The sequence below is a fragment of the Neophocaena asiaeorientalis genome, unplaced genomic scaffold (genome assembly GCF_003031525.2).
Source record: "Neophocaena asiaeorientalis asiaeorientalis breed wild unplaced genomic scaffold, Neophocaena_asiaeorientalis_V1.1 scaffold39, whole genome shotgun sequence".
Taxonomy (NCBI): Eukaryota; Metazoa; Chordata; class Mammalia; order Artiodactyla; family Phocoenidae; genus Neophocaena; species Neophocaena asiaeorientalis.
The window spans coordinates 101,696-121,349 of NW_020175670.1; the positions used below are offsets into that span (position 1 = coordinate 101,696).

The following is a 19,654-nucleotide window of genomic DNA, read 5'->3' on the forward strand; positions in this document are numbered from 1 at the left end:
AACTGCCTGTCATCATCTTTATGCTATAATCCTAATCCAGACCACCATCATATCAGGTCTGGATTATTGTATTAGCTTCCTAGGGCAGCCATAACAAGGTACCACAAATTGGGTGGCTTCAACAAGCCAAGAAGTTTATTGTCTTACAGTTCTGGAGGCTAGAAGTCTAAGGTCAAGGTATTGGGATGGTTGGTTCCTTGTGAAGGCTGTGAGAGAGAATGCCTCTCGCTTGGATTCTGGTGTTTTGCTGGCAATCTTGAGCATTCTTGGCCTATAGAAGCCTAATTCTGATCTTTGTCTTCATCTTCACCCTTTGTGTGCATGGCTGTCTCCAAGTTTCCCCTTTTCATGAGGATACCCAGTCATATTGGATTAGGGCTCACCATACTGGCCTCAGTTTAAGTTGATTACCTCTGTAAAGACCTTATCTCCAAATAAGATCTTGTTCTGATATATTGGGGATTAGGATTTCAATATATGAATTTTACAGGGGGACACAATCAATCCATAACAACTTTTAAAACAGTTTCCTGTTTTTTTTTTAGACTACTCTCTTGTTCACTTATTGTCTATTCGACACACAGTGAGACAGTGATCTTTCTAAAATGTAAATCATACCATGTCACCACCTGTTTTAAAACTGTACAACAGCTTCTCATTGTAACAAGAATAAGATTTCTCATCATAGCCTTTAAATATCTAGTCCTACCTCTTTGCATCTCCCCCTATTCTCTCATCACTCATTGGGCTCCAAACATGTAGCCTTTCTGTCCCTGAAATCCCCCAATCTCATTCCTGCCTTAGGACCTTTCTACTTGCTGCTTCTGCAGTTTGGAACCCACCTATGGAGTCACAAAATTGCCTCCTTCCCCTCATTCAAGTCTCAATTTAAGTGTCACTTTGTCAAAGGCCTGCCCTAACCATCCTAGCTAAAATGACCCCCCCATCAGTCATCTCTCTATCACATTATCCTATTTTTTTCCCTCCTAATTACCAGAGATAATCTTATTTGTTTATATATATATTTGGCTAGCCCAGTAGGATGAAAGCTCTGTGAGGGTGTGAACTCTGTCTGTCTTCCTCGCCTCTGTATTTTCAATTCTTTCAGCAAGGAATATAGCAACCAATCAAATATTTGTTAACTGACTAACCAGCCCCTTCTCGGTGTTAGTGATGATATCTGTAGTTCTTTTAGTAGTTAGGACTATAATTTCTCTGGAACTAGAAATGCTAACTCCTCTGCAGAAGGTCCGTGATCTTATACTGACCCCTCCCATATCTTAGACCAGACATCAACTCAACATTTCAATGTATTAAGCACTTATAAGTTTTATCACATGGAGGATGAGTCTTTTGGATGTTGCCTGGAGACCATTCTCCTTGAATGGAGATATTAGAAGTAAAGGAAAGTTCAAATAGTTCAGCTTTGTCTTAGTTGACTGCTATATTAAATTATTTGCCCCAGATAGAAATCCTCGTCTTGTTCTTCCCACACATAATTTTGCTGAGAAGCCATTTTTATTTTTCCTGCTTTTTTTCTATTGACTGATTGATTGATTGAAGTATAGGGATTTCCCTGGTGGTCCAGTTGTTACCGGGGGTCTGGGTTCGATCCCTGGTCAGGGAACTAAGATCCTGCAAGCCACACAGCATGGCCACAGAAAAAAAAATTTTATTGAAGTACAGTTGATTTACAGGGTTGTGTTAGTTTCAGGTATACAGCAAAATGATTCGGTTATATATATAGATATAGATTTTCAGATTCTTTTCCATTATAGGTTATTACAAAATAATAAGTTTAGTTCCCTGTGCTATACAGTGGGTCCTTGTTGGTTATCTTTTTATATATAGTAGTGTGTATATGTTAATCCCAAACTCCTAATTTATTCCTTCCTCCCTTTCCCCTTTCGTAACCATAAGTTTGTTTTCTATGTCTGTGAGTCTATTTCTGTTTTGTATATAAGTTCATTTGTATCATTTTTTTAAGATTCCGTATATAAGTGATATCATATATTTGTCTTTCTCTGTCTGACTTTACTTAGTATGATAAGTAAAGTCCTGCCCTAAGTCTTGGTCCATCCATGTTGCTGCAAGTGGCATTATTTCATTCTTTTTTATGGCTGAGTAATATTCCATTGTGTGTGTGTGTGTGTGTGTGTGTGTGTGTGTGTGTGTGTGTGTGTATACCACATCTTCTTTATCCATTCATCTGTCAATGGACATTTAGGTTGCTTCCATGTCTTGGCTATTGTAAATAGTGCTGCAATGAACATTGGGGTGCATGTATCTTTTCAAATTATGGTTTTCTCTGGATATATGTCCAGGAGTGAGACTACAGGATCATATGGTAGCTCTATTTTTAGTTTCTTAAGGAACCTCCATATTCCTCTCTGTAGTGGCTGTACCAATTTACATTCCCACCAACAGTGTAGGAGGGTTCTATGACTAAGACTTTTTGACAATTGCTACAGTTTCTTGCCACTATTCTGTGATAAACTTTACAGTTTGAAAGCTCTGAGATTCTTATGTTGTAACATTTACTTTTTGGATGATTCTTCATTTTCTTACTGCAGTCATTTGTGATGGTAAATCAGAATTTGGAACTCAAACTCTCCCATCTCTGTTTAGCTGTACTTGTTTTAAGAGTGTCTGGACACATTGTCCTATCTTTTTTCCAAAACATTCTTAAATCTGATTCTCTAAGCTCTAGAATGTGTATCTGACTATCCCCTTCTCTAGCTTTTTTGGACTCTGGGATAATAGAATTGCTCACTTTCTGTAATTTCATTACTGGCGGCTAGTTCCCCATCATATCTGGGGGATACATTCAGGAAAGAGAAGGTATCTTCCTTCTGTCTGCCATCCTATCACTCACCAGTCAGTCTCCACTCATCCTGCATGCTTTGCCCTCTATGGCCAGTACCTGATTCTTGTGTTGATACCTATGGACCCTTCTCTTTGTTTCAGAGAAATTTAGTATAAAGGTTGTGGTGTAGGGGTTTAAAGGACTAGCTTTCTAGCCTGCTACCATCACTTAGTATCTCTGTGATTTTAGACGAGTCACTCATCTGCTCTGAGTCACTGCTTTCTCTTCTCTAAAATGGAATAAGCATTCCTATTTATACCTCATAATTGGTGAGAAGATGATTGAATTGATATGTAGAAATACTTGGAAACTATAGAGATTTTATACTAAAAGAAGAATCCAGCTCTGATCTCTTTTGCTTGTTAGATACATTTAAAAACTTTAGCCAGCAGTTCAAACTGTGTATACGTTACATAAAATCCAGAACTTTGGCTTCCCTGAAACAATCAGAAGGTCAGTTCACACTGGATATTCCAATATGACAGCCATCAGCAGGAGCTGAGAGGCAGATGGCCCTCGAGATGGGCAAGTCTTTTGGTCTGACACCCACTACTTACTGACTTATACTCGTCCCCTTTATGCATTTATGTTATGGTCATCCCATTCTAGAATCTAGTCACTGCATGTATTAGAGAGAGTTCTTTAAACATACCAAGGGCAGATGCAATATTAAAAGTAAGGGGTTCCTAAGATTTGTAGAACAGAAATGATGCTTTTGTGTGATATTTCCTTACTTAGTGCAGATATGGTAAATTTCAAATTACTTCCAAGTCACCACATGGCTGTGCCATTTCTGGAGTAAGTCTTATAAAATAGTGATTTCTATCACAGGGGTTAAGTATAAATATTAATTTTATTTTCTGAACAAAAGATCAATAGTAAATATAAGTTATTCAAAGTAAAATCAGAAAAGGTGAAAAAAGGGAAATTTTTGTGCTCTTAAGAAAAGATAAAGATAGAAGAAAATCTCTAAACCTGGCCAGCTGAATTAAGTGAAAATGTGGCAAATTTATGTCTAAACTAGAGCTGAGTGTGGCAAATTACAACCTGAAACTGGTTATTGTGTCCAGAGACATTGTGCCTTCAATTCTGTATAAACTTCCCTGGATGTCATAATGCATCTGAGGTGTATAAGTAGCTGTGTTTTCTCTCTAGAGTGATAATTGAAGAATTAGAAGTTGAAATCATATTATCTCAACATTATCTATAATGTATATTCATCATTAAAACAGGAGCATAAACATGAAGCAAATTAAATAAGAATTTCTGGTAATGAAATACTATGTAGAGCAAGAATGAAAGGAGAAAAAGGTCTCTTAACATCTTCCTCAGCCACTTTTATTGTTACTGGTGGATTTTCACCTGGCTTCACCTTGCCTGCTTCCTCACTCTCAGAGCGTGAGGATCTTGGCACAATCTTCTTTAAGGATGCACCAGTTCTCCTTGCTGTTGCTTTGAAGTCTGACAGCACTGAGAAAAAAATCCCCTTGATGCTGAAGATTTTCAGCAGCTATACGTGGCTTTTTATCTTTGTAGTCCAATTTACTCTTCACTAAAATGGCCACATGAACATAGCTTGTTCCTATGTGTTCCTCTACTGGGTACTTTTTACTGAAACTAGATGCATGTGGCCTTCATGTAGCCCTAAGTGTTCTTTCCTCTTTTTGCTTCCACCCAGAGGGGGGTGACTTATTCTTTCTAGAACATGCCTTATATACCAATATACCATTTATACACATCTCCCTCACTTCATGTACCCCTTTTGAACAACAGGTTATTGTTTTTCCTGGTTTTTGCCAGACTTGGGAAAAAACATTTAATGAGACTTTATTTTCCCCCTTATACTCATAACAAAAAAGAAAATAGAACCGTTTCCTTACTGAATAAATATAAAAGTATGTGAATTTCCTGTATTTTTTTTTTTTTTTTTTGCTTTTCGTGGATATTAATGCCATAAGGACAGTAGCTTGTGTCACAACAGGCTACTGAATACAAGTTAATAACATTTAGCAGTTTTATTGATCCTTATGTTTTACTGTTAGAATTAGATTAATCCCAATATAGTAATTAAGTCCGAAAAGTTTACACTATTTCATTTTGCATACTGTTTGTCATACTGCTTGTGATTTAAGCAGATAGATGAGTACTTTTTTTGAAACCAAAATTTAGTAGCTCTGATTGGAAGCAAGAGCTAGTAAATAGGTAGACACATTTGAAATCAATAATTGTTTGATTTCAAATATCTTAAACAATAGAATCTCAAGTGAGTATTGAATTTCTCAGACGGTTATGCACTTACTCCTCTAGACTGAAAAATGGAACAGGGAGAGGGAAGGAGGGAGGGAAAGAAGGAAGGAAGGAAGGGAGGGAGGAGGAGAGGGAGGAAAGGATGGAGGGAAAGAACAAGGAAGGGAGGGAGGAAGGGAGGAAGGACAGGAGGGAGGGAAGGAAAAAAGGGAGGAAGGGAGGGAGGGAAAGAAGGAAGGAAGGAAGGGAGAGAAGAAAGACAGAAAGAAAGGAAGGAAGAAAGAAAGAGAAAGAAAGGCATGTTCTTTGAGTGATGGCTTTATTTAATGAAAAATAGTCTTCTGTAACCTTATCCTGTAATGTTCATGAGATAGCACTTCCTGAATTTTATTATAATTGTTTCTTTAAGTGTCCATCTTCACTCAATTCTAAAGTTTGTATAGGCAGGGATCATGTCTTTCTTGATTATTATTGAAATCCCCAGTTCTATATCTATATCTATAGATATATTTCTCTATAGATATATTTCTCTATACATAGATGTTATATATATATATTTTTTTCAAATAGTGACATCAATTTTTTTTATTGAGGCATATTTGATGTACAATATTACATAAGTTTCAAGTGTACAACATAGTGAGTCACAATTTTTAAAGGTTATACTCCATTTATAGTTATTATAAAATATTGACTATACAACAAGAACCTACTGTATAGTACAGGGTATTATATTCACTATCTTGTAATAACCTATAATGGAAAAGAAATATGAAAAAGAATAGATATATAATATATCTGAATCACTTTGCTGTACACGTGAATCATTGTAAATCAACTATACTTCAGTAAAAAAATTGACTGTATCCCCGTGTTGTACAATATATCCTTGTAGCTTATTTATTTTATACAATTTGTGTCTCTTAACCCCCCTCCTCTCTTGCCCCTCCCCCCCTTCCCTCTCCCCTCTGGTAACCACTAGTTTGTTTTCTGTATCTGTGAGTCTGTTTCTTTTCTGTTATATTCACTAGTTTATTTTTTATATTCCACACATAAATGATATCATATAGTATTTGTCTTTCTCTGTCTGACTTATTTCACTTGGCATAATATCCTCCAAGTCCATCCGTGCGGCTGCAAGTGACAACATCTCATTCTTTTTCACGGCTGAGTAGTATTCCGTCATATATATATATACACCACATCTTCTTTATCCATTCGTCTGCTGAGGGACACTTAGGTTGCTTCCATATGACATCAATTTTGATAGACCTAAAATTATTTTTTTTTACAGTGGAAAAAGGATGGAATGTGTGGACTATATAGAGGACTCTTTTAGTAGAATCTAGTCTAAGAATCCAACAATGCTAAAAACATGTTGAATGTTGGCCTTGCATACTTCTTCCTAACCCTCCTAAAATCTCAGTGTTTTGAATTTTTTCTATGCATGAGAAAATGGTGAAAAACGACGTGCCAAGGAAAAAAAGAGGGTGGGTAGGTTTTTGTCAGGGACTCCCTAGGGAGCTCTTAAAAATACTAATTCCCAGACCCCAGCCCAACTTTCAGTTGATATGGGATGATGCCCAGAAAATCAGTATTTGAAAGCTCCCCAGATGATTCAGTATTCAGCCTGGGTTGAAAAACAACTGGTCTAGCTGGTCAAATCAGGTTAGTTGGGAAGCTTGCAAATGAGGGCAGTGATGGTATGGCTGACATGTCACCACAGTATAAGGGAATATCTACAATAAAAGCTCCACATTCCAACACTGGTCAACTAAATGCCCACACCTTTGGTCCTGGCCCACTATGGAGGAAGAGAAACTGAGAATGTAGGAGGAGGTGGAGGCCATGATGATGAATAGACCTTGCTTAGGTGGTTGGAGTTGGCCACTAATAAATGTTTTTTTTTTTTTTTTTAATGTTGAGCCTTCTTTTAATTTATTTTTATTTTTGGCTGTGTTGGGTCTTCATTTCTGTGCAAGGGCTTTCTCTAGTTGTGGCAAGCGGGGACCCCTCTTCATCGCGGTGCGCGGGCCTCTCACTGTCGTGGCCTCTCTTGTTGCGGAGCACAGGCTCCAGATGCGTAGGCTCAGTAGTTGTGGCTCACAGGCCTAGTTGCTCCACGGCATGTGGGATCTTCCCAGACCAGGGTTTGAACCCGTGTCCCCTGCATTAGCAGGCAGATTCTCAACCACTGAGCCACCAGGGAAGCCCTAATACATGTTTTGAAACGTCATCTGTTGAACTATCATTAAACAAGTACATGTTAAGAACCCAATGTATGCTAGGTACTAGGTCTTGGGAATACCAGCCAAGTCCCTGCCTTCACAGAACTTACAGTCTGGGGACCAGACACAGAACAGACAAAGAAGTATATCATCATTGGTATCAACGAGCGCTGTGAGACAAAAATTAAAGCTGGGTCGAGAGTAGAGAGTGATGGGGTAAAGGCTAGACTGGGCAGTCATGGAGGACAGCTTTGAGGTGGTGATGTTTGAGCTGGGACCTGGGTAAAGAGAAGGAATCAGTGTGAGAGCCACGTGAGAGCTGAGAGAATAGAAAGGGAAGAGTCCTGAGTTGTGGATGTCCTTGGCATGTCCAAAAATAGAAAGTCCCTGGGGTTCGAATGGAGCAGGTCATGTGGGGCCTCGAAGGCCATGGATAGGAGTCTACAGTTTGTCTTGAGTGTGATTCAAAGTCCTTGGAGAATTATGAGCAGAAAATGAATTTGATCTAATTTTATTTTTAAAAAGATCACTCTGTGACAGCGAGGAGAATGGGTTACAGGGGCGAAGAGTAGAAGAAGGGCCACCATTTGGGAGATGAGAGTAGCTCATCATGTTTGGGAGATTAGGACTGTAGTGGTGGCAGAGGGAGAAAAAACAAGATTCAGGATATATTTGAAAGCAGAGTAGTGAAGACTTGCTAATGCAATCATTGTTGCGTATAAGAGAGATGATTCAACTGCATAACTGGTGGCTATAAATATTAAATAACTGTACAGTGAATTCTGAATACTAACAACATTGCCACATACACAGTTAGCACTCATAAATCTTAGCCAGTATCAAACATCCAAGCAAATATGTGAGTGGATAATTGGGTGTACAAGTCTGCAGCTCAAGGGAGAGGATGGAGCTGGAGATGTATGTTTGGGAGGTACAAGGCTATGGGTGGCTTTTAAAGCCATTGGACTAGGTGAAATCTTCTAGGGGGTGAGTGTAGAATGAGAAGACTGAAGGCAGCGGCCTGGGGCACTTCAATATAGACACTGAGAGCAGAGGAGGAGCATCCAGCAGAGAAGACAGAGATGGGAGGAAATTCTGGAACTTGGAGAGTGCTGGAAGTCGAGTGGAAAAGTGTTTTAAGGTGGAATTGACTAGACTATTGCTGACAAGTTTTCAAAAACAATGAAGTCTAAGACTGACCATTAGAAGTTGTGGGTGGCCTTTTTAAGCCCCTAGCTTGAAATTGTCAGAAGCCTTCCCTGAAAACTTGACATTTCTGAAGCCCTGGCTCCTTCTTGGAGGGATCTCTTAGCCTCAGCTTTTCATTCTCTTTCATTTTTTTCTCTTGTCTCTTTTCTCTTCACATCTTTTCGTCATCTTTCCCACTCAATGAAGAAAGTATTAACTACGCTGCCTGCCTTTCAAAGCGAACAAGTGTTATTTTCCAGAATAGCCCCATTCAGGAAGCATGGGCTTTGCTTTCCACAACAGTGCAATATTTGCAAATTGCTCAGGGGTTATATAAATGCTTCTTATATGAATACGTGGGAGATGGGCATGGAAAGAGCCATTATTTACATGAGTAAATATTTTAAAAATAAAGTGTAAATTTTAAAAGATAAATCTGAGTTTAAGATGCCAGTAGCTCTTGAATTATTATTTTAGGAGAGAGAATGCTGCCGTTTGGAAAGTGGTGTTTGGCGTCAATAATCTAGACCACCCATCAACGTTCATGCAGATGCGCCTCGTGAAAACCATCATCCTGCATCCTCGCTACAGTCGAGCAGTGGTAGACTATGACATCAGCATAGTGGAGCTAAACGAGGACATCAATGAAACGAGCTACGTCCGGCCCGTCTGCTTACCCAGCCCGGAGCAGTCATTAGAACCTGATACTTACTGCTATATCACAGGCTGGGGACACATGGGCAACAAAAGTAAGTCAGGAGCACTTGCCTTTCAGCTTGTAACTGGAAAACAATGGGGTACTTCCTGGCCTTTGGCAATCATTTCCCATTTTCACTTATAAAAGTAGAGCCACAAATACTTAGCATTATGTGTCACTCTCCCTTCCATGCAAATCATAGATGTCAATGCACGTAAACCTGCCAAGCCCAGATACAACCATAGAAATCCTTCTCCACATCTCAGTCTTTCTCCAGGGAGCCGCTCCTGATGTTTTAGAGCTGGCACGCAAGACGAGACCTATCAGTCATCCTCCCTTGCGTTGTTTCTATTGGTGATTTGCACTCACTTCAGGCAGTCACTCGGAGCCTCTGTCTAGCAGTTAGGTCGTTCTGCTTCTGCAGTCAAGCTGGACGGTCCCACTTCCAACTCTTTGTTATGATTTAGTCCTATCAACATCGGTAACACAACCTGTAAGTCTTTCTAGAAGGAAAACTGGTTAGCTATTTGCCTGTTCAAATTAGTTTAAATAGTTTGGGTTCTTAGATGATTAATAAAACATACAGAAATTTAAAAATTAGTACTGCTGACTCTCAGCCACCCATAAAGGACTCTCTCATTTTGCTTGACTTATTAAAAGTTTAGAATAAGAACTTAATCGATGAGATATTTTCTTTAATGGTAGGCACTGACCATGGCAACTATATCAGGTGTAGTACGGCAGCTCTCAGGGATGATGATATATATCTGTGTCCTGTTATCCGTCTTAGCAACTGCCAGTTTGAAGGACGATTGTTTTTCTTGAAATTTAGTCAAGTTTTGAGCTAAGTTGAGTTTCTTTTCTATATGGTGAACTGAGAATAAAAAGAAAAAAGTAAATAGACAGTAGTAAGTCAATGACTTCTGAAAAGCTAACATGTAAGAAATATGAAGGCAATGTCAGACATATGATGTCACCATGCCTGCTAATCTTGGTTTTTAAAAGCTATAATTAGTTTTGTGATATATGAGAGCAGAATCTATATTGCCTCTACTTGTATTGTTCCCAATATCCACATTAAACTCAGAGTAATCGTGTGACATGTGGCACACACCACGTATATAATGTAGGAAGAGCAAGGGTATGAGTTCATTGAAAAGGTCTGATTGACACTGACCACACCGCTTTCTAGCTTACTATAAAATGGAAAAAATAATAGCAGCTGTCTAACTCACAGGATTATTGTAAAGATTGAAGAAAACAGGCCCAGAGAAAGCTGAGTGCAGGAGCCTGGCCCACTGTGGGGTACCCAGTAAACCTTAGCGATGGTTCTTTTTACCATTCTTTGGACAACTCGGGGAACTTCCACTGTCTGCATTGCATTGATTTTTCCAAACGTATTGGAAAACCTATTCTTTCTTCCATTAAGGTACCCTGTACATGTACACTGCTTCACCATCACTATCTAAAAGGAGAACAGTGTGTATGTTTTGTAGAATGGCTGAACAATGAGAGATTCTTGCTGCTGGCTTTGAGAAATACATTGTTGCTCTGTGAGAACTTTGGAGCAAGATGAAATTCACATGTTCTCTCTGCTGACACTAAGGGATGGCTTTTCCCTTTGACATCTCTCTGATGCATCCTCTAGGATGAAAGGTTCCGACCTCAAATGATGGCTACTGTAGCACATGATGAGACACACTGTTCAAACCCAGGATAGGGCAACCCTTCCTCTGTTAGTCTGAACAGGCAGTCTGAACTTTTAGCAGAGCAGGGCTCACATGTTGAGCTGTCACAGAGCTGGCAGCCTCCCACCTGGAGCAGAGCTCTGGCTTGATTATTTTCCTTTTCATTGTAGTAGCTATTGTTTACGTTGCTACACATAATAAGAGAGGGAAAGCATGAGCCAGGTTACTTAACCAGTCTGTGCCTCAATTTTCTCATTAACAAAATGAAGGGGTTTGATTAAATGATTGCTATCAGCACTTACAATTGGAAAATTCTGATTTCAAATGAGCTTCATCTTTGAAATGACATTTTAAGAGCATGGTTTTCTTGATATAAAAATGTTATTTCATATTTGGCTAGCCTCATTTTTGAGTCATTTTACCCTCATATATTTTATTTCTTCTTCTTTTTAAAAAATCCAGTGCCTTTTAAGCTGCAAGAGGGAGAAGTCCGCATCATTTCTCTGGAGCAGTGTCAGTCCTACTTTGACACTAAGACCATCACCACCCGGATGATCTGTGCCGGCTATGAGTCTGGCACAGTTGACTCGTGCATGGTAAGTTGCTTTCTGGTTACCAAGGAGATTCGGTTCAGCAGTAGGTTCAATGGGTCCATATAAGCCCATTAGTATTCACGTGTGGCCCTTTGAGAACATTTTCTGAAAATAATTTATTACCAAATGTTTAATTATTCACAGGGTGTTTTCCTTTATTCAGGACCCAAGCAACGCCCTGGGTAACCTCCACGCCCCCCACTCAGGTTGCCTTCTGCTTTCTCACCTCCTGCATGGGGTCAGCACCCTGGGCCAGCAACAGGAGGAGAAGCAACTGTTCTGGTCCATCTCCTTGGACCATTTTAGTGGCCGGGACAAGCAAGTTTCTGAGAGCAGCTAGTGGTAACCAGAGCTCCAGCCAGGTTGCCTCAGGAAGCAGGGGACAGACACCAAGGGCATATTCAACCATCGGGGTGATGGCACTGAAGCACATACAACACTCCAATCTCCAGGGTGTGCGATAGACCCACCTCCGTCTCAGGAGTTGATCACACTGGCATTGTCTGGGGCTGCACGTGATTGCCAGCACGTCTTCAAATATCTATCACCGAACACAACCTTTAGACTCAGGATTTCTGGTCACAACAGTTCATAGAGTACGCTAAACTGAGCAATGCAGGAAAGCTTTTTTTGAATTTTTGAATTTTATTTATCTTTTTTATACAGCAGGTTCTTATTAGTCATCCCTTTTATACACATCATGTATAAAACATGACACATCATGTCAATCCCAATCTCCCAATTCATCCCACCACCACCACCACCCCACCCCGCAGGGAAGCATTTTTACTTAATAAACACTCATTGCATATTATACTGGACTGGCTCCCAGGGGAGGATGGGAAGGGAGAGCACTTAAAGAAGCTTGTGACAGAGCGGGGAAGGCAGTTATCGCACTACAGTGCTATGAAGCGTCTTTGTTATTTCACTGCTTTGGAGTAGATCAAATTGCCCCCAAGTTTTAGAATTGAAGAAGAGATGCAACAATACTATTGCCCCGACCCAACATAATAAAATGACATTTCTGATTGTCCATTTCGGAATAGAAATGGCCTGGTGGTGACTTAGACAGTTGTCATGGGAAAGAGGGAGGCAGGCTCCCTTGAAGTTTCAATGAGTCACCTTCCCTTCTGTCCTCTGGCCCCAAGTCATCCAGCTGAGGTGGGCAGTGATAGAGGAACCCCTGCCTTCCGTGCAAGAGGCCTAGGTTTGATAGACCAAAGCCAAAAAAAAAGTGACTAGGAGGCAGCATGGTGTCAGGGCTAGGACACATGATTTGCAGCCTGAAAGGTCTGGGTTGGCTCCCATCTCTGGCAGTGAGAACAATGTGACCTGAAGGAGTTATTTAACCTCTGTAGAATATTTTCTCCCAAGTGAGATGGGGCTGATTCTGTCTGATTTGCAGAGTATCTTTGGGATTAACTGGGTTAATGTCCCAATATTTTAACATATGTGTATATGACGTCTGGCATATGCCCTCAATGAGTATCAACAATGTGAATGTTAACATCTACCAGTTAGTGCTTACTGTGTTCCAGGATCTCTTCTAAATACTTTCTAATAACTCACTTAATTCTCACAATCATCTCTTGTGGCAGTATCTGTGTTTTTCCTATTTTACAGATCAAGAAAACAAGGGACCAGAGAGGTTAAGTAATTTACCCCATATCACCCAGCATTAAGGTGGTAGAATGAAGATATGAATGTAGGCAGCCTGGCTTCAGAATTCAAGTGCTTGGTCACTACACTATCCTAGAAGCAATGATTAATGTGAATACATTTCTCCCTGTTGCCGACATGATCTGGACGTCTACCAAAAAGTAGTTCCTCTTCATCTCTTGGTAACTGCTAAAGGGAGGGGATAGAAGGTGATTCTTTGAAAGAGAAATGAAGGTCCAACACAGCCACAGGCATAGGCATGTTTATATCGTAATGTCTAATAGTAAACAGGTCCTGCCAACTTCTTTAGTGGTGGGAATTCCACACTGTGGATATCTTACATGCATACCAGGTGCTGTCTAACACAACCCCAGGTAGAAAACAAAACACAAAACAAACAAAAGCTACTTTTTACCAAGTCTGGAGCAAGATTATGCACCAGAACCTCTCATTACCTTCCTTAATTGCATCAACAGGTCACACTGGAAGCCATGGGTCCTTTGTTAAGGTCTAGAAATCATGGAACTCAGTATTGAAACCAAACAAACTTTGGCCTAAAGCCCAATATTATGAAGAAGAAAAGAGGACCAAAAACCAGACAAATCGTACCTTTAGCTGTATCCCCCTTTTGTTTTGAATTGATGCTTCTCCACCTCTTGTCTTCCAACTAACAAATGTCCATCTGCCTCATTAAGCCTAGCTCAAAACCCACTCTTATGGGGACCCTGTGTTCCCCTCCGGCTGGAAGTAATCACTTATTCCTTTGAAGTCTCCTTTATTTATAGCCCTTAGATTTTGCTTTCATGTAAAGTTTTTCTCATTACCCAAGTGGAGTTTTGGCCCCTTGGGGACAAAAGTAGCTCTTGTGTAGACTGTAGCACAGAATCTTGCAAAAATTAGATGCTAAATAATTATGTGGCTAAGTTTCTGATCTGGAAGTGTAGAGATGCTGACCTGTAAATATTCCCATTTTAATCACTCTCTGGCATAATAAGTAGCTCAACCTAAATAAGTCAGTATCTTAGTATTTCTTTTATATAAGAGGAGATGAAAAAATTGTGGAATATGTCTAATAAAATGGTTTCCAGTAAATTTTGCTTAAAAATCAATTAGGCTTTCAGACAGAACAGTTTAGCCTCTTGCAAAATCTATGCTTATTAGTTAGGTTTACAGCATTGGTAAATTATGAATGCAATGTTCACCACTTCTAGGAAGGGGCATGATATATTCAAAGTCCTGAAAGGGAAAAACCTTCAACCTAGGATACTCTATCCAGCAAGATCATCATTTAGAATAGAATGAGAGATAAAGAATTTCTCAGACAAGAAAAAACAAAGAATAGAGCAACGCTAAACCTACCCTAAATGAAATATTGAAGGGTCTTCTCTAAATATTGAAGGGTCTTCTTCTTTCTCTAGAAAAGAAGCAAGAACCTATTGGAAACAAAAAATCATAATAGGAGAAGCAAATATGTAAAAGGATTGAAGATCACTTAAATAAGCCACTACATAGATTAAAAAGCAAGCAAAAAAAATTTTTTTTGTAAAAGCAATTATAACTACAATTAACAGCAAAAGAATAAGTATGAAGATGTAAAATAGAACATCAAAAATCCCAAAATGTGGGAGAGTGGAGTATAAAAATGTAGATCTTTTAGAATGTGTTTGAATTTGTATGACTAGCAGTTTAAAGATATAATAATGGGTCAACATACTTGAAATCCATAGTAATCACAAATCAAAACACACAATAGGTTCACAAAAACCAGAAAGAAAGGAACTCAAGCATACTACAAAAGAAAATAATCAAACCACAAAAGGAAAAACAAAAAGAAGAAATGAACAAGGAAGAACTACAAAAACAACTGGAAAACAAGGTTTAAAATGGCAATAAGTACATACCTATCGATAATTATGTTTTAATTTTTATTTTATATTGGTGTATAGTTGATTTACCATGTTGTGTTAGTTTCAGGTATACAGCAGGGTGGTTCAGTTATACATATTCATATATCCATTCTTTTTCAGATTCTTTTCCCATATAGGTTATTACAGAATATTGAGTCAAGTTCCCTGTGCTATACAGTAGGTCCTTGTTGATGATCTGTTTTATATATAGTAGTGTGTATATGTTAATCTCAACCTCCTAATTTATCCACCCCCCACCCCGACCTTTCCTCTTTGGTAACCATAAGTTTGTTTTCTAAGTCTATGGGTCTATTTCTGTTTTGTAAATAAGTTCATTTGTATCATCTTTTTAGATTCCAAATATAGGTGATATCATATGATATTTGTCTTTCTCTGACTTACTTCACTTAGTATGATAATCTCCTGGTCCATCCATGTTGCTGCAAATGACATTATTTCACTCTTTTTAATGGATGAGTAATATTCCACCATATATATGTAGCACGTCTTCTTTATCCATTCCTCTGCTGAGGGGCATATAGGTTGCTTCCATGTCTTGGCTATTGTAAATAGTGCAGCAATGAACATTGGGGTGCATGTATCTTTTCCAATTATGGTTTTCTCTGGACATTTGCCCAGAAATGGGATTGCTGGATCATATGGTATCTCTATTTTCAGTTTTTCAAGGAACCTCCATACTGTTCTCCATAGTGGTTGTACCAATTTATCTTCCCACCAACAGTGTAAGAGGGTTCCCTTTCCTCCACACCCTCTCTAGCATTTATTGTTTATAGACTTTTTGATGATAGCCATTCTGGCCAGTGTGTAGTGATACCTTATTGTAGTTTTGATTGGTATTTCTCTAATAATTAGTAATAATGAGCATCTTTTCATGTGCTTTTTGGCCATCTGTATGTATTCTTTGGAGAAATGTCTATTTAGATCTTCTGCCCATTTTTTGATTGGGGTGTTTGTTTTTTTGATATTGAGCCACATGAGCTGTTTGTATATTTTGGAGATTAATCCTTGTTGGTCGCATCATTTGCAAATATTTTTACCCATTCTGTAGGTTGTCTTTTTGTTTTGTTGATGGTTTCCTTTGCTGTGCAAAAGCTTTTAAGTTTAATTAGGTCTCATTTGTTTGTTTTTATATTCATTATTCTAGGAGGTAGATCCAAAAACATATTGCTGCGATTTATGTCAGAGTGTTCTGCCTATGTTTTCCTCTAAGAGTTTTATAGTATCTGGTCTTACGTTTAGATCTTTAATCCATTTTGAGTTTGTTTTTGTGTGTGGTGTTAGAGAATATTCTAATTTCATTATTTTACATGTAGCCGTCCAGTCTTCCCAGCACCACTTATTGAAGAGGCTGTCTTTTCTTGCTTCCTTTGTATACTCTTGCTTCCTTTGTCATATACTAATTGACCATAGGTGTGTGGGTTTATTTCTGTGCTTTCTATACTGTTCCATTGATCTATAAGCCTGTCGTTGTGCCAGTACCATACTGTTTTAATTACTGTAGTTTTATAGTATATTCTGAAGTGAGGAAGCCTAATTCCTCCAGCTCTGTTTTTCTTTCTCAAGATTGCTTTGGCTATATGGGGCCTTTTATGTTTCCATACAAATTTTAAGATTTTTTGTTCTAATTCTGTGAAAAATGCCATTGGTAATTTGATAGGGATTGCACTGAATCTATAGATTGCCTTGGGTAGTCTAGTCATTTTGACAGCGTTGATTCTTCCAGGCCAAGAACATGGTGTATCTTTCCATCTGTTTGTGTCATCTTCAATTTCTTTCATCATCATCTTATAATTTTCTGAATAGAGGTCTTTGGTCTCCTTAGGTAAGTTTATTCTGAGGTATTTTATTCTTTTCAATGCAATGGGAAATGGGATTTTTCCATAATTTCTCTTTCTGATCTTTTGTTGATAATGCATAGAAGTTCAACAGATTTCTGTGTATTAATTTTGTATCCTGAAACTTTACTGAATTCATTGATGAGCTCTAGTGGTTTTCTGGTAGCATCTTTAGAATTTTCTATGTATAGTTATTATGGCATCTGCAAACAGTGACGGTTTTACTTTTTCTTTTCCTATTTGGATTCCTTTCATTTCTTTTTCTTCTCTGATTGCCATTGCTAGGACTTCCAAAACTATGTTGAGTAAACATGGCAAGAGTAGACATCCTTGTCTTGTTCCTGATCTTAGATGACATACTTTCAGCATCTCACTGATGAGTATGATGTTAGCTGTGGGCTTGTCATATATGGCCTTTATTATGTTGAGTTATGGTCCCTCTCTGCCCACTTTCTGGGGAGCTTTTTTTTTATCATAAATGGGTGTTGAATTTTGTCAAAAGATTTTTCTGCACATATTGAGATGATCATATGGTTTTTATTCTTCAATTTGTTATTGTGGTATATCACACAGATTGATTTGTGGATATTGAGAAATCCTTGCATTCCTGGGATAATTCCCACTTGATCACAGTGTATGATCCTTTTAATGTATTGTTGGATTTGGTCTGCTAGTATTCTGGTTGAGTATTTTGGGGTCTATGTTCAGTGATATTGGCCTGTAAGTTCCTTTTATTTATTTATTTTTTGTGGTATCTTTGTCTGGTTTTGGTGTCAGGGTGATGGTGGCCTCATAGAATGAATTTGGGAGTGTTCCTTCCTCTGCAGTTTTTTGGAATAGTTTCAGAAGGATAGGTGTTAGCTCTTCTCTAAACGTTTGATAGAATTTGCCTGTGAAGCCATCTGGTCCTGGGCTTTTGTTTGTTGGGAGTTTTTTCATCACAGTTTCAATATCAGTACTTGTGATTGGTCTATTCATATTTTCTACTTCTTCCTGGTTCAGTCGTGGAGGATTGTACCTTTCTAAGAATTTGTCCATTTCTTCTAGGCTGTCCATTTTATTGGCATAGTTGCTTGTAGTAGTCTCTTAGGATGCTTTGTATTTCTGTGGTGTCTGGTGTAACTTCTTTTTCATTTATAATTTTGATTTAAGCCCCATACCTTTTTTTCTTGATGAGTCTAGCTAAATATCAATTTTATCTTTTCAAAGAACCAGCTTTTAGTTTCATTGATCTTTTCTGTTGTTTTCTTCATCTCTTTATTTCTGTTCTAATCTTTATGATTTCTTTCCTTTTACTAACTTTGGGTTGTGTTTGTTTTCTCTTTCTCTAGTTGCTTTAGGTGTAAGGTTAGGTTGCTTATTTGAAATTTTTCTTGTTTCCTGAGGTAAGATTGTATTGCTATAAACTTCCCTCTTAGAACTGCTTTTGCTGTATCCCAAAGGTTTTGGATCATTGTGTTTTCATTTTCATTTGTCTCTAGATATTTTTTGATTTCCTCTTTGATTCCTTCGGTGGTCCATTGGTTGTTTAGTAACATATTGTTTAGCCTCTACGTGTTTGTTTTTTTTTACAGTTTTTTTTCTTGTAGTTAATATCTAATCTCATAGTGTTGTGGTCATAAAAGATGCTTGATATAATTTCAATTTTCTAAAATTTACCTAGGTTTGCTTTGTGGCCCAGCACATGATCTATCCTGGAGAATGTTCCAAGTGCACTTGAGAAGAAAGTGTATTCAACTGCTTTCAGATGGAATGCTCTCTAAATGTCAATTAAATCCACCTGGTCTAATGTGTCATTTAAGGCCTGTGTTTCCTTACGAATTTTCTGTCCGGATGATCTGTCCATTGATGTAAGTGAGGTGTTAAAGTCCCCACTATTATTGTGTTACTGTTCATTTCTCCTTTTACAGCTGTTAGCAGTTGCCTTATGTATTGAGGTGCTCCTATGTTGGGGGCATATATATTTACAATTGTTATATCTTCTTCTTGGATTGATCCCTTGATCATTCTGTAGTGTCCTTTTGTCTCTTGTAACAGTCTTTAAAGTCTATTTTGTCTGATATGAGTATTGCTACTCCAGCTTTCTTTTGATTTCCATTTGCATGGAATAGCTTTTTCCATCCCCTCACTTTCATTCTGTATCTACCCCTAGATCTGAAGTGGGTCTCTTGTCAACAGCATATATTCAGGTCTTATTTTTGTATACATTCAGCCAGTCTGTGTCTTTTGGTTGGAGCATTTAATCCATTTACATTTAAGGTAATTATTGATATGTGTATTCTTCTTGCCGTTTTCTTAATTGTTTATGATTTGTTTCTGTAGGTCATTTTTTCTTCCCTTCCTCTTTTGTTCTCTTCTCTTGTGATTTGATGACTATCTTTAGAGTTGTATTTGGATTGCTTTTTCTTTTTTGTGTGTGTATGTATTGTAGATTTTTGGTTTGTGGTTACCATGAGGTTTTTAAAAACTTTCTTTATTTTATATTGGAGTATAGTTGATTTACAATGTTTTCAGTTTCAAGTGTGGGGCAAAGTGATTCAGTCAATCTAATCTTTTTCAAATTCTTTTCCCATTTAGGTCACTACAGAATATTGAGTAGAGTTCCTTGTGCTATACAGTAGGTTCTCATTAGTTATCTATTTTAAATAGTGTGTATGTTAATCCCAAACTTCCAATTTATCCCTCCCCCACAACATTTCCCCTTTAGTAACCAAAAGTTTCTTTT

At 38.2% G+C, this 19,654-nt stretch overlaps 1 protein-coding gene across 1 annotated transcript in view; it reads left to right on the plus strand.

The window, feature by feature from the left end:
• LOC112390641 (atrial natriuretic peptide-converting enzyme-like) overlaps positions 1 to 19,654 on the plus strand; it is a gene marked incomplete at its 5' end in the record, with an annotated part of 114,468 nt that overhangs the window by 86,854 nt on the left and 7,960 nt on the right. The window contains 2 exons of the mRNA XM_024731672.1: positions 9,007 to 9,278; positions 11,377 to 11,510. Of these exons, the coding sequence (XP_024587440.1) occupies positions 9,007 to 9,278; positions 11,377 to 11,510 (406 nt within the window). The remainder of the gene's footprint in view (positions 1 to 9,006; positions 9,279 to 11,376; positions 11,511 to 19,654) is intronic.